The sequence below is a fragment of the Rhipicephalus microplus genome, chromosome 7 (genome assembly GCF_043290135.1).
Source record: "Rhipicephalus microplus isolate Deutch F79 chromosome 7, USDA_Rmic, whole genome shotgun sequence".
Taxonomy (NCBI): domain Eukaryota; kingdom Metazoa; phylum Arthropoda; class Arachnida; order Ixodida; family Ixodidae; genus Rhipicephalus; species Rhipicephalus microplus.
This window is the reverse complement of record NC_134706.1, coordinates 125738278-125751870: the sequence shown is the minus strand read 5'-3', so window position 1 is coordinate 125751870 and position 13593 is coordinate 125738278. Positions and strand designations below refer to the sequence as shown.

The following is a 13593-nucleotide window of genomic DNA, read 5'->3' as shown; positions in this document are numbered from 1 at the left end:
AAAGTGGGGTGGTATTAAGGCATTCATTCATAAAAGTACAGACTGGCAAAGAGTCAAGAGGGAGTCCAAGGAACATTTACGGCTAAAAGAAAAAGTGGCAGGTCAAATGACACTCCTTGGTTTCGTGTACTTGTGGACGGGAGCAAAGGCCAGAGAGGAAAACCAGGCAATGGTAGAGTGTATATCAAAGGACATTCAGGAGTTAGGAAGAGAGTGCGAGTTCATTATACTAGGAGACATTAATGCGCACATAGAAGATATAGATGGGTATACCGACCCGACAGGCAAAATGATCATGGATATGTGTGAAAGGCTTGATTTGATCATTTGCAACAGTACCGAGAAGTGTGAAGGGCAAATAACATGGGAGGAAGGAAGGCTGCAGTCGACAATAGTTTATGCACTGATGTCACATAGGATGTATGATAAGCTCAGAGGAATGCAAATGGATAAAGGTGGCTCCAGAAGTCTGGGTAGTGATCACAAACGTATCGAGCTAAGTTTTGGAAGAGCAGTGAAAGTGGGAAGGAGACAAGATGAGCAACTACAGGAAAAATTTTTATCCAGAAAGGCAAATTGAAATAGCCACTAACCAAATTGAGAAAATAATCACGAAGAATAATAAGACAGTGTGGACATACATAAATCTAATTAGACTCTTTGAGCCAGAGCTTGCTAAGACGCGTGACAAGTCACCCCGGAAAAGAAGACACAAACCCAAAAGTTGGTGGGATGAGGAAGTTAAGAGAGCCATAGCAAAACGTCAGGAAGCCTCTAGGGAACACAGACATGCTAAGCAGCAGGGTGAACCGACAGATGATGTTGAAAGAAAATGGGAAACCTTTCTAAACTGTAGAAGGGATGCATCCCTTCTGATCAAAGAAAAAATTAGAAGAAAGGGAGCTCCGTGGCTGGCAGAAGTACATAAAAAAGATAGAAAGGCAGCTGCGAAATTTCGGAACCATCTAAACTCCCTAAGAAATGAGAGGAGCCTAGAGCAGAGTTTTATAACTACAGCCCAAGGTGCTAGGCTAGAAGGGGACGAAGCTTTTGAATATATAAGAACAAGGCTGACAGAAAAATTTCAACAAAGAAGTACTTTATGCACCACAATAGACAAGGACGAATCAAGTGGTGCAATGGCTCCATTTTCACAACGACAGTGGGAAAGGGCTGAGAAAAGGGTTCCTATTAGTACATCAACAGGCCCAGATTGCATTCCAATTATGCTGATAAAGGCATTAGGTCCGAAGTCTAGGCAGGCTTTGAGAGAGGCAGTGAGCAAAATAATAATCGATGGTGAAGTTCCCGATGGATGGAAACTTAGCAGGATGAGCATGATCTATAAAGGACAGGGGGACAAAGCTGACATAAACAACTACCGTCCTATAACAGTGACATCAGTGGTCTACAGGCTGGCGATGCAGATTATAAAGGAAAGACTGCAGTCATGGATAGAGGATGAGGGGGTGCTGGGGGAACTGCAGAATGGGTTTCGGAAACACAGGAGGTTGGAAGACAATCTGTTTTCACTGATGCAGTGCATCGTTATAGCAGAAAAGGAGCACAGGCCCCTGTGGCTAGCATTTTTGGATATCAAGGGAGCGTACGATAGCGTGGTTCAAGAGGAATTGTGGGGAATACTGGACACACTACGCATAGAACATGTAGTCACTAATCTTTTAAAGGATATTTACAAAGGTAACAAGGTAGTTGTGAAGTGAGAAAAACAGGTATCCAAGTCTGCAAAGGTAAAAAGGGGGCTTAGGCGGGGTGTCCCCTGTCACCTTTGCTATTCATGATGTATTTACAAGGATTAGAGGCCAAAATTAGAGGGAAGTGGACTGGGCTTCAACCTCTCTTTAGTCAAACAAGGAAACCTTATTGATCAGGCACTACCAGCATTAAGGTACGCAGATGATATAGTGCTAACGGCCAAGAACAAGGAAGATTTGCAGAGATTGTGGGACATCTGCGGAAGTGAGGGAGATAGGTAAGATTTTAGATTCAGTAAGGAAAAATCAGCAGTCATGATTTTCAATGACAACAAAGGTAGTGAGCTTAGAATACAGGAGGTCACGCTAGAGATAACAGATAAATACAAATATCTGGGCGTATGGATAAGCAATGGGACCGAGTACCTGAGAGAACACGAAATATACGTGACGACTAAAGGTAACAGGAATGCAGCAGTGATGAAAAATAGGGCACTGTAGAATTACAATAGGTATGACGTTGTGAGAGGAATATGGAAAGGGGTCATGGTTCCTGGGCTGACGTTCGGCGATGCGGTCTTGTGCATGAGATCAGAAGTTCAAGCAAGATTAGAAATTAAGCAACGTGGAATAGGTAGGCTTGCCTTAGGAGCTCACGGGAATACACCAAATCAGGGAGTACAAGGTGATATGGGATGGACGAGGGCAGGGAAGCTACCAGGAAGATAAAATTTGAGAAGCGATTGAGAGAAATGGGGGAGGGAGTTGGGCTAGGAAGGTTTTGAGCTATTTGTACATGAAGAATGTCGATACAAAATGGAGGAAGTGAACCAGGAAATGGAGTGGTAAATACTTAGTAAACAGCATGTGGCCAAACCAAAAAAAACTATCGGTTAAGAAGAAAGTGAAGGAAACGGAGACTGACATGTGGAAAATAGGCATGATGAAGAAGTCCGCACCAGAGATCTATCGAACTTTTAAGCAGGAAATTGCCAAGGAAAGGATCTATGATAATACTCGGGATTGTTCTCTACTGTTTAAGGCCAGGACGGGAGAACTGCGAACCAAGACATATCGGGCCAAATACGAAGGGGTAGACACAGTATGCAGCGCGTGTGGAGAGGAAGAAGAAACTGCCGAAGACTTGATAATGTTCTGTAAAGGGCTTCACCCTGTAGTTCAGGTTGATGGCGCAGAGTTTTTCAAAGCACTGGGGTTTTGGGACAGTGAGGGCAAAATAGACATTAAGCGGGTAGAATTACCTAGATAGAGGTTATCTGATTGGTGGCTAAAGTCAAGGCACGAATGAAAATGAAACTCTTCACTGTAAAGTACGAGTCTTCAAACTCGCTTTTTAAAGAAAAAAAATAAATCTAGGTTTTGGTTCATTTAGTATTACGGCTTGGTGGCGCTAGCCACCGCCCGATCTAAAGGGTACAGCCATATCCATCCATCCGTCCATCCATCCATCCATCCATCCATCCATCCATCCATCCATCCATCCATCCATCCATCCATCCAGTGGAGGGTGCTAATTATCTCGGGAAGAGAAGCCGCCAGTGGATTATAAACTTGACTAGGTTTAACTCTACAACGTTATCTTGTGAGGCGAGTTTTGCTCTACCATTAGAAAAACTGGAGGGTGTTGAAGGGGAGGTGATAGAGCTCAGCGAAGTTAGGAGGATATAGGAGTCTTGTACACCTTCGATGAACGGCTACATCCTTTGCTGTCGTGGCTTAGTTGACGGAAAATAACTAGGTGTGGAGTATCTAATCCCTAAAGATATAATGGGCAACATATACACCATATACACCATATGGCATTAGTGAGAGTGTGGGAAATATCGTATGTAAGCCTAATAATACAAACTGAAGGTAATAAAGGCCTACGTGCCTACATCGAGCCATGATGATCATTTGGTTGAATGCCTCTATGAAGACATACCATCAGCAATAAGCGAGGTAAAGACACAGTATACTGTACACATGGAAAACCTTAAAGCCTTCGAAGGAACGCAAAGATGCAAAGCCGCTGGCGACGAAAAAGTAACATCAGACCTGCTGAAAGATGGTGGATAGAGTGCGCTACAAAAGCTGGTCACTCTGAATGGAAGTGTCTCTTTGTGAGGAGGGTAGCACAATCTTGGAAGAATCCCAACATCAAGTTAATCCATGAGAACTAAGACGACCGTAGAGTTCCATCAATCAAATGACCAAACGGAATTTCGTACAGGCTACTCAACATAAGACCATATTCCTACTATCATCAGGTTATGGAGATATGCGCGGAATACAAGCAACCTTTCGACACAGCCGTCTGAGATTACGAGAAGGCATTTGATTCGGTTGAGATATCAGCAGCTCTGGAAGGCGTGGAATCAGGGCATCGACGAAGCATATATAAAGAAATTCACAGTGTACCACCGTCCCCATAGTCCTCAAGAAAAAAAGTGACGGACGCGCAATAAAGAAGTGTGTAAGCCAGGGAGACACGATCTCTTCATTGCTATTGGACACCGCATGTTTACAGGAAGTAAGCAGGACCCAGGACTGGGAGGAGTTAAGGATAAGAGTTAATGGAGAATATCTTGATAATCTGTGATTCGCTCACGACATTGCGTTGATAAATAAATCAGTGCACGAGTTACTGATCTGGATTACTGAAGTGACGCGGGAAACAAAACAAAAGGTCACAAAATTAATACGCATAAAACTACAGTAATGTTCAGCCTTCCTGGCCGGGAACAGTGCCTTGTGATAAGTGGCGAGGCACTGGAAGCTGCAAAGGGATACTACTTAGGGCACGTAGTAATCACCGAGTCAAACAATGAAAACTAAATAGCTACAAGAATAAGAATGGGATGGATTACATTCGGCGAGAATTCTGAAATCAGGAATGGTAATTTATCATCAATCTTCAAGAGGAAGGTAAACAACAGCTACATCTTATGGGTACTTACTTACGGATATAAAAACGTGGTGGCCGGCAAATAGGGTTGAACTTGAATTGAAGATGACGCAGCGAGCGATGAAAAAGAAAATGATAGGTGTAACCCTAGGAAAACAAGAAGAGGGCAGAGTGGGTACGGCAAAAAACCGGGGTTAGAGGTATCATAGTTGAAATGAAGAAGAAGAAATAGACATGTACCTGGCACGTAGCACGTTATAGGCATCTTAACGGCTGGTTTTTAAGAGTATCTGACTCGATTCCTAGAGAAGGAAAACACAGGAAGGGGAGACAGAATCTTTAGTGAGACGAGATCAAAGAGTTCAAAGGTATCACCGGGCAGCAAAAAGGACAAGGTCGAATATGTAGGTGGAACATGGGAGAGCACCTTGCCGTGCAGTAGGTGTAGTCAAGCTGAAGATAATGATGACGATGATGATGATGTTGATAATGATGGCTGTCACCAATGTTTTTCGAGCGTCTGTACAAGACTCTAGAGGGCTCAGAAAGACGGCTTTTATAGTATGTTGCTTTGGGTAAGGATGAGGTAATATTTGCGAAATATGTCTATAACCATGGGGGCGCACGCTGATGGTGTTGTGACCAAATTGAATAACTGTGGTTTTGGGTTTTTTTCACTACATCATAAACGATACGTCCATCGCGCCCTTCCGAAAACCATTTTATTTCTAGTCTACTCTTGGGAAGTTGGGAAGACAGTAAATGCGGACGTTAGCTCAAGAGAACAAAAAGCGGAAGGTGAAGAGATATATCATGGAGGTAAGGGCAAGAAATGACTTGGTACATTTGCGCACGTGGCGAGGACAGCAGAACTAAGAAAAACCCTTACATGCGCGATAAGAACGCTTAATGTACGCCTCTTATAGCAACTGTGTTTTTAACAGACGGGAAGCTACAACAATGCCGGCGTCAAAAGACATCGGCTACGGAGCTTCTCTCCTAAAACGCACAGATGGAAGAATTCAGGGTGTGATGACCAAGAGAAAAAAAAAGGCAGCTGTAAATTTCAATGCACTAACTCTTGCTGTTCTGGTATAGTTTAAAAGAATGAAACAAGTAGAAGTATTGGAAAACATTGTTATGTGGGGCTTAACGTCTCAAAAATCACCATATGATTGCGAGAGACGCCGTAGTGGAGGGCTCCGGAAATTCGACCACTTGGGGTTCTTTAACGTGCACCCAAATTTGAGCACCCAGGCCTGCAGCATTTTCGGTCGCATCGAAAATACTTCCAAGCAGTTCAAATTGCTGAAGGTTTAATTTTTTGGTTGGGACATTGACGTGTCATACTCAAATTTTCAGCATATTGTATAGCCTTCTCTAGAAGCAGCTACAAGGAAGCAGCGTTTGAACTTTCAGAAAGACATATAGAACTTTACCACTTAATTCGTTGTTCTAGATGAGCCTGTCTCTTTTTGAAGGAAGGGGGGTAATAGGGAGGGGCAGCGAGTTTAATATGACAGGCTGGCGCAGATTTATAAGCTCTAACTCATGCAAGCACGACCTTGTCGCTTCATTACTCGAAGACATTTTCTGACATACATGTCCAACAATATGGAAACCTGTCAGCCTTAAAACTGCAAAAGGGTACGCTTTTGACCTTTTCTTGACGTATGTAACATAGTTCCTTCAGGATGCTGCTAACAACAAAATACAGCCAAGTAATTTGAAGGATAAGTCTCACCATCCAATAAATTTTTTACGGCCACTTGTCATAAAAATACCGCATGTACGGGCGACAGTATATTACCGCAAGTGCGCTAAAGAGCTCGTTTCGGAGACATTCCGGCGTCTGCGTGGGCGTTAGTGGTCGTGCGCGAAAAAATCATCTTGTTCATGACCGAAAAATCAAGATGCGAATAAAATAACTATTAAAAATTTATGGCTAAGCTACAGGATAGAATCCAAGCCGTTTTCGTAGAAATCAGGTGTTCTACCACAATATGTTATGAAACTGCGTTGTAAGAAAAACGACTATATGAATTTGAGGCAGTGGACGAAGACTGCCTCCTTATGGCATCGTGCTTTAAATGGCAGAAGCGTAGCATTGCGCCAGCCGCCAGTCAATGGAAACTGAGCAATGCGTGGTGCGTTTCAGAAGCCCACCCATTTGAAACTATTAGCTGAAAGGGAAAGAGAAAGCGAAAAAATTGGGGGAACAAGGAAATCCGGGAGGCGATCGAGAAGCCCCACCACGCATCGCGGGATCGTGAACACATAAAAAAAAGAAAAAAATCGGGATAAGAGCGGAGGCATACATAATCATCATCAGTCGCAGAACCATAAACGAAGTAAACAGCTGCGTAGGTCCGCGTGCTGCCCTACAGACACGTAGTTGGCCCTTTACTGATTCGCGAACGGAATAATGATGGCGGAGAGAGCACTTAACAATTCAACAGTTCTGCTTTCGATAGGTGGCCATTTGTTTTCTAACGAAGCGGTTGAGGTTCAGGCACGCACCGAGAACCTCAGCAGGCTGTCAGTTCAGAAGGCGAAGGTCAAACATCCTCTAATCTTAAACCTGGCATGATATATATATATATATATATACATATACATATACATATATATATATATATATATATATATATATATATATATATATATATATATATATATATATATATATATATATATATATATATATATAGTCTAGTAGATCCTCCGTGAGCGGTCACAACGTGGTTTATTTCGACGTTTCGGCCTAGAGTCTGGCCTTCATCAGGAATGATATATATATATATATATATATATATATATATATATATATATATATATATATATGCAGTCTTCACTGAAATTCGTTTTGAAGATAGCAGTGTCTATCGCTTGGCTTGCTCCTTGCAACTCCTGTTTCTTTGATATATTCAAAGATCACATATACATCACACTAATAAGTGAGTTAACTGACACACGCACATTAACAAGTGATTCACAACGTCGAAGTTTTGCTATGTCGGTGGTCCTCCACAATACCAGCAGCGCTTTTGTGTTGCGCATCTCACCACTGTGGTCTCGGCAAGGTCTAAGATTGTACCGCAGCTTCAAGCGCAAGCCGCGTTTCAAATGAAACACTGCATCGAGAGTATGTCGACGTCGCTCTGACAAAACCAGTCGCATAGGACGCGTTTTAAGCCTTTATGGTTAGGTCATACTTGTTCTGCCTTTATCACACTAGCAAAAACACCAGAATTGGCCCTGTTGCTTTTTCTCAGTACTTCGGTCGAAAGAAAAAAAAAAGAGGGCTGTACTAACTTTTACGTCGACTCTGACAAGCATAATATCAGCACTGCCAACTCACTCGACAAGGCGAATAAGGACTCAGCGTACATGACCTAATTTCATGTTTATGGTGAGTAGCGTTCGTGACAAATATTGACTCCTCACTACCGTGTGTTTCTGTGTGCTCCACATTCATAGGCCATTGAAAAACTCCAGTGTTTTCCGAATAGTTGAAATTTATTTCAGATGTAACTATTTGCCAAGAACTCCTCGTTTGTAGAACATCTTCGGAAGATTCCATTCACTAGGCTCTGATTGTACTTGATTTCCTTGAAACTGTCTTTGAAGCAGCTCTCACGCTCTTGAATGTAGTTGAAGTGTTTGAACAACTGAGAAACGGACAAGTGTCTTTGCGACGATGTGGGTCATATGCTCATTGCTAGCATATTGAGTAGTCGTTGACAAGGTTCTGGAATGGTATGCAAGACTCTCATTTAAAAACTTCAAGTGAATCCGACAACTGTAAAGCTGGAAAACATTTTATATGAAACCTAGAAACTATGATGCATAGCTAAGCACGTCGCCTAAGAGTTTCTTCTTGGCAGTGTATATGACCTACTTTCTACTCAATCTTCGTTCACTGAAGAATTATTTTGCCTTTTGCTGAGTAGTGTTTGTCAATGTTTTATTCCCGCGTCTATTTTTCATTATAGTACTGCGTAGTGAATGAAGTATTCATTTTACTGGCCAAAGTAACAAGAATGAAAAATAAGTTCAATCTTATCACTGCGACACTTCCGTTGCAAATATAAAAAAGTGCATGTACTGAAGGCTGCAATGATAAGCGTTTCGAAAGATTACCTGCTGCGTTAGCATAACCACTGGCTTCATTTTGGTCACTTTCAATAATACCCTAATATTGTGAACTCTGCTTGAAACAGCTGGTCCTACCAAACTCAAATGACATTTTGACTTTCTCTAGGTGATTCGATCCGTTTATAGAGGTTACCGCTGTTATTCAAGCCGCATAATAATCTGTGTTATCATTTCTCGTTCCCTTCACTATACATCTAATATGCAACTATATCATCCTATGAATAATACGACGTCATTTTGAGTGTTCGTTGTTTTTTTTTTTTCAGCAGACGACAGCAGAAGACAGCATCAGGCGCTTAACCTGAAGCTTGAAGGCTTGGTGCCTTCCGGAAGTAAGATGTCTTTTCGTCCTCTTTACATTATTCACATCTATATCCAACTCGCTGTACTACACTTAAAATTTACAGCTATCTTCAACTACAACTTTCTTGAATTCATTATCTACTGGTTTTTATTAAGGTTACATCTATGTAACAGAGTGCCGGCCCACCGCATTCTTTCACATGCTGGGATCAAGGTCTTGCTTCAAAATTAAATACAAGACAGCTTCAAGTTATTTTCTCTATAACCAGCACCGCTATCGCATTCTTTCTGTTCACGAGTCACCAAATAAGTTTCTCTATGGCTTATTCCGCGGTGTTTGAGATCTCGGCTAAACTTTATGAACCCCCTTGTTGATAAGATAGCAATGGCAGATGAGTTCTCGTAATTCTATGATAGCGTTAAGCAGTCGGTCATGAATTCATAATGCCAAAAATTGGAAACTTTATAAGTTCAACTTCTTTAACATTTTCCTTTCTTTTTCAATGCTCTTTAGGTCCTCTAAGCTATGAAAAGCTAGAGAGTTCTTCGAGCGCATTCTAACACAGCGCTCACAACGTGGCAGTGTTCGTTTTAATATTGCTTTCCTGCCGCCCCAAACAGTAGCAATGCTGGTGCTCAAATGGGTTCGATTGCCGTTTAGATTATCAAAGACGATATTCTTTCTTGAGGTACTTCGACGCAAATATTTTAAGCTGTCTTTCTGTCTGTCTGTACAATTGTCTGTTTGTCCGCCACAGCGATACCCCAAACGCCACAAAATGATACCCCAAACGGCAAACCCCATTCGCAGCGCCCACCAATATTCATCAAGTTTCAACGCTGATGCATCTGCGATTGCCGATTAAAAAGCAACCATTCCGTCTATCTGAGGCACCATAACAACACGTCGATGTTTTGTATGTGTGTCATTGTACTATAGAAGGCAAACATAAGTAATTATAAGGACCGTAGCATTTATCGCGCTGCGCTCACTGTGCAACGCAATGCTCAAAAAGGCAAGTGTTGCCAACGTTTTGCAAAGACGACATGGTGGTGGCACCTGCCCTTCGCTTTGCGTTCTACACTTTATCGCCTCCAATACCTGTGCGTAAGCCTTCCTTCGTTCTCGAAGATGACTGCCAGATAGCGCTCGTGTCTAACGTGCCTCAATGCGCTCGTTCGCCTTCACTGCACACATCGAGACTCTCTAACACAGCGCTTCCAGAATACAACTCACAAATTTTCTCTCCCAGAACATCAAACAAACGTTTTATTCACTCTTTCACTCTCTGCAGATGCAAGACTATCGTCTATCTACTACATTTACAGTAAAACATGCAGATATGGAGCCAATGTTTTTAAGCTTCTTTCTTAAAACCACCGGGTTGTTCGCATCAACAAGCCTGACAACTCCGTGTTTACTTCAACTACGTCAATGCTGGGATAATCACTTTTCACACACAGCTATGGCTTTTCGTGTTACCTCAATATTAAACTTATTTATGAGACCTACCTTTTATTCTGCCGAACAATATTGGTTCCTGCACTCCCGTCTTGTCGTAAAGTGTGAACTATTCACTTAATTCCTTTCCTAGATAAGATGTTTCGGTATATATATATATATATATATATATATATATATATATATATATATATATATATATGAACAGAGCTTCTTTTGGCTTCCATAATAAGAAATATAAACTTTGAGAGTAGTGCAACGTGGGAAACAAAATAATTATTTATTTACTTATTTGATCCTAACAGTTTCGGCTGGTGGTCCAGCCTTCTTAGGAGCCCCGTTGCGCCGGTCTACTGGCTAAATTACTCGGCTGCTGACCCGCAGGTCTCGGGCTCGAATCCCGGCTGCGGCGGCTGCATTTCCGATGGAGGCGAAAATGTTGTAGGCCCGTGTGCTCATATTTGGGTGCACGTTGAAGAACCCCAAATGGTCGAAATTTCCGGAGCCTTCCTCTACGGCGTCTCTCAATATCATATGGAGGTTTTGGGACGTTAAACCCCACATATCAATCAATCAAATCAGCCTTCTTTGGAGAATGCTAGTGAAACGGCACAAGTTCTCTCGGGTGAACTCTACACGAAGCCGCCACTTAACATACTTAAACAGAGTAATCGCTTCTCTGCCGTTTTTCAGACTCCACGCAAGGTGGCTTACCGAAGAAATAAAAATCTGAGAGACCTACTGGTCAGGGAAAATACACACAAATCCGACCACATTCAGGGCTTTGTTGCAGGAAAACTTTGTTGCAGGGTGTGCACACACATGGTGACCACCGATACGGCCAAAGCCTTCTGTTCAGACTATGTGTGCAAAATTAAAGACGACTTTAACTTTGACTCAGCCAATGTGGTATACAAAATTCGCTGTGAGTTGTGCAAACAGGAATACATTGGACAGATGGAACCCGCGTTCATTCGGGCTTCAACAACCACAGGGCACACGTAACGGGCTTCCCTAATTCGCCATTCTCCAAACACGTCCACTTGCCTGATCACACTTCCGAGCACGTAAGTGTCATACTTCTACAATCTGACTTCCAGAACACACGGGATTGCGAGTAGCGGAAGTCCTACTTAATAAAGAAATTCAGGTTTCACCCACGGAATGAGAGCCCCAGGCAACTGACGTGCCTCTGCGAAGTCTCGTAGAACACATAAAGTGAAATATTCAGTTTACTTACACATGCGTGAATTCTCACACATATAATGATCTACCTAGCGCGTGAAAATAAACGAATTCGATGATACGTGCATCAAACAGCACGTGTTAGTATTATTAAACTTTTCCAGGTTTTTCAATAACTAGAAATGTATTCTTTTGTTTATGCTTTTGTTCGTTCATCTGTTAAAGAATATCCATTCATTCATTTTGAGTATTACTGGTCATACGCTTTTCTGCAGGAAGGGGAGGACGAGGGAATTGGGGAGAGGATGCGTTTAGCTTTGTATAATGACCAAATCTTTTCGTTAGGCTGGAGCGGGTCATATCTATCTTCTTGTGTGTGCGTTTACGGCCCACGCCGTGGGCCAGCCACCAAACTACCTGAACTTTCACTCAATTCATGTGTCGGATGCGAAAAAGCGTCCATATTCTTCACTTTTCCCCTTTTTGTTGGTCGCTTCCTCCTGGGGCGCGTCTTATTCACCCCTAATAACAATACATAAATTACCGCCCACTTCCAGCGGCTCTCCATCGTTCCTTTATATATATATATATATATATATATATATATATATATATATATATATATATATATATATATATATACTCGCTGATATGGCTACAGATGGCGCTGACTGGCACTCCCACGTTTAAATTCACATATAAACCAAATAAAGTGGCCGGCGGTATGGTCACCGTGATAGTTCAGTGGTTAGAGCATCGAACGCGTCATCCGCAGGTCGTATGTTCGACTCCTGCTCACGGCATGTTGTTTTTTCACCCTTTTCTTTTTTTTTCTTCCTATTTACATTATATTGATATATTGATTGATATGTGGGGTTTAACGTCCCAAAACCACTATATGATTATGAGAGACGCCGTAGTGGAAGGCTCCGGAAATTTAGACCACCTGGGGTTCTTTAACGTGCACCCAAATCTGAGCACACGGGCCTACAACATTTCCGCCTCCATCGGAAATGCAGCCGCCGCAGCCGGGATTCGAACCCGCGCCCTGCGGGTCAGCAGCCGAGTACCTTAGCCACTAGACCACCGCGGCGGGGCGTTTATATTATATTGGTTATAATAACTTTCCCTATTTTTTCCTTGGCATTATTGTCTGTTAGATCTCAACATTATTGTGTCAAAACACGGGAACACGAGCCCTTCGGTATACACTTTTTTCCCTTCTCTCTCTCTCTCTCTCTCTCTCTTTATATATATATATATATATATATATATATATATATATTTATTTATGTATATATATATATATATATATATATATATATATATATATATATATATATATATATATATATATATGTACATACATATACTGTGAAACGTTCGCCACTCAGCTAAAGGCCCTCAAGAAGTGAGTTGGTGTATTAAGCATAAACAGCCAACTTTCAAGTTTGGATTTGTTCAGAGACACGTAACCTTGACGTCATCTGCTTTGTCACTAGTGTCCCCACTAGCTAGATACGTCACTCCTCAAACCTTGGTGGCAAATGTAACTTCAAAAGTAGGAGCTGACGTTACATGAGCTAAATATTGCATCATGGCCTGTCTATCCGCATGCCCGAATAATGATATTGGGTACTTCTTAAAGCTCACTTAGAATATCCAATTTAGTTACCTCAAGGCTGTTTGCGGCACCAGCCACCACTTAGAAACCTTGGTTGCCTATTTTTTGAGCCCCTCTGTTAACATAGAAATGTAACACTCCAGAGAAAAATTCTAACTTATTTATTTATTTATTTATTTATACATACTGCAGCCCTATTCAGGGCTATCGCAGGAATGGGACTTTATATAATACTAGG

The 13593-nt window shown here is 41.9% G+C and overlaps 2 protein-coding genes across 2 annotated transcripts in view; both read right to left on the bottom strand.

The window, feature by feature from the left end:
- The window catches only part of LOC142767858 (guanylate cyclase 32E-like), a 288413-nt gene that overhangs the window by 172248 nt on the left and 102572 nt on the right, over positions 1-13593 (bottom strand). The window lies entirely within an intron of this gene.
- Positions 8124-13593, bottom strand: part of LOC142767620 (angiotensin-converting enzyme-like) — a 240802-nt gene continuing 235332 nt past the window's right edge. Inside the window, exon 14 of the mRNA XM_075869656.1 lies at positions 8124-8374. Within this exon, the coding sequence (XP_075725771.1) occupies positions 8260-8374 (115 nt within the window). The 3' untranslated portion in view covers positions 8124-8259. The remainder of the gene's footprint in view (positions 8375-13593) is intronic.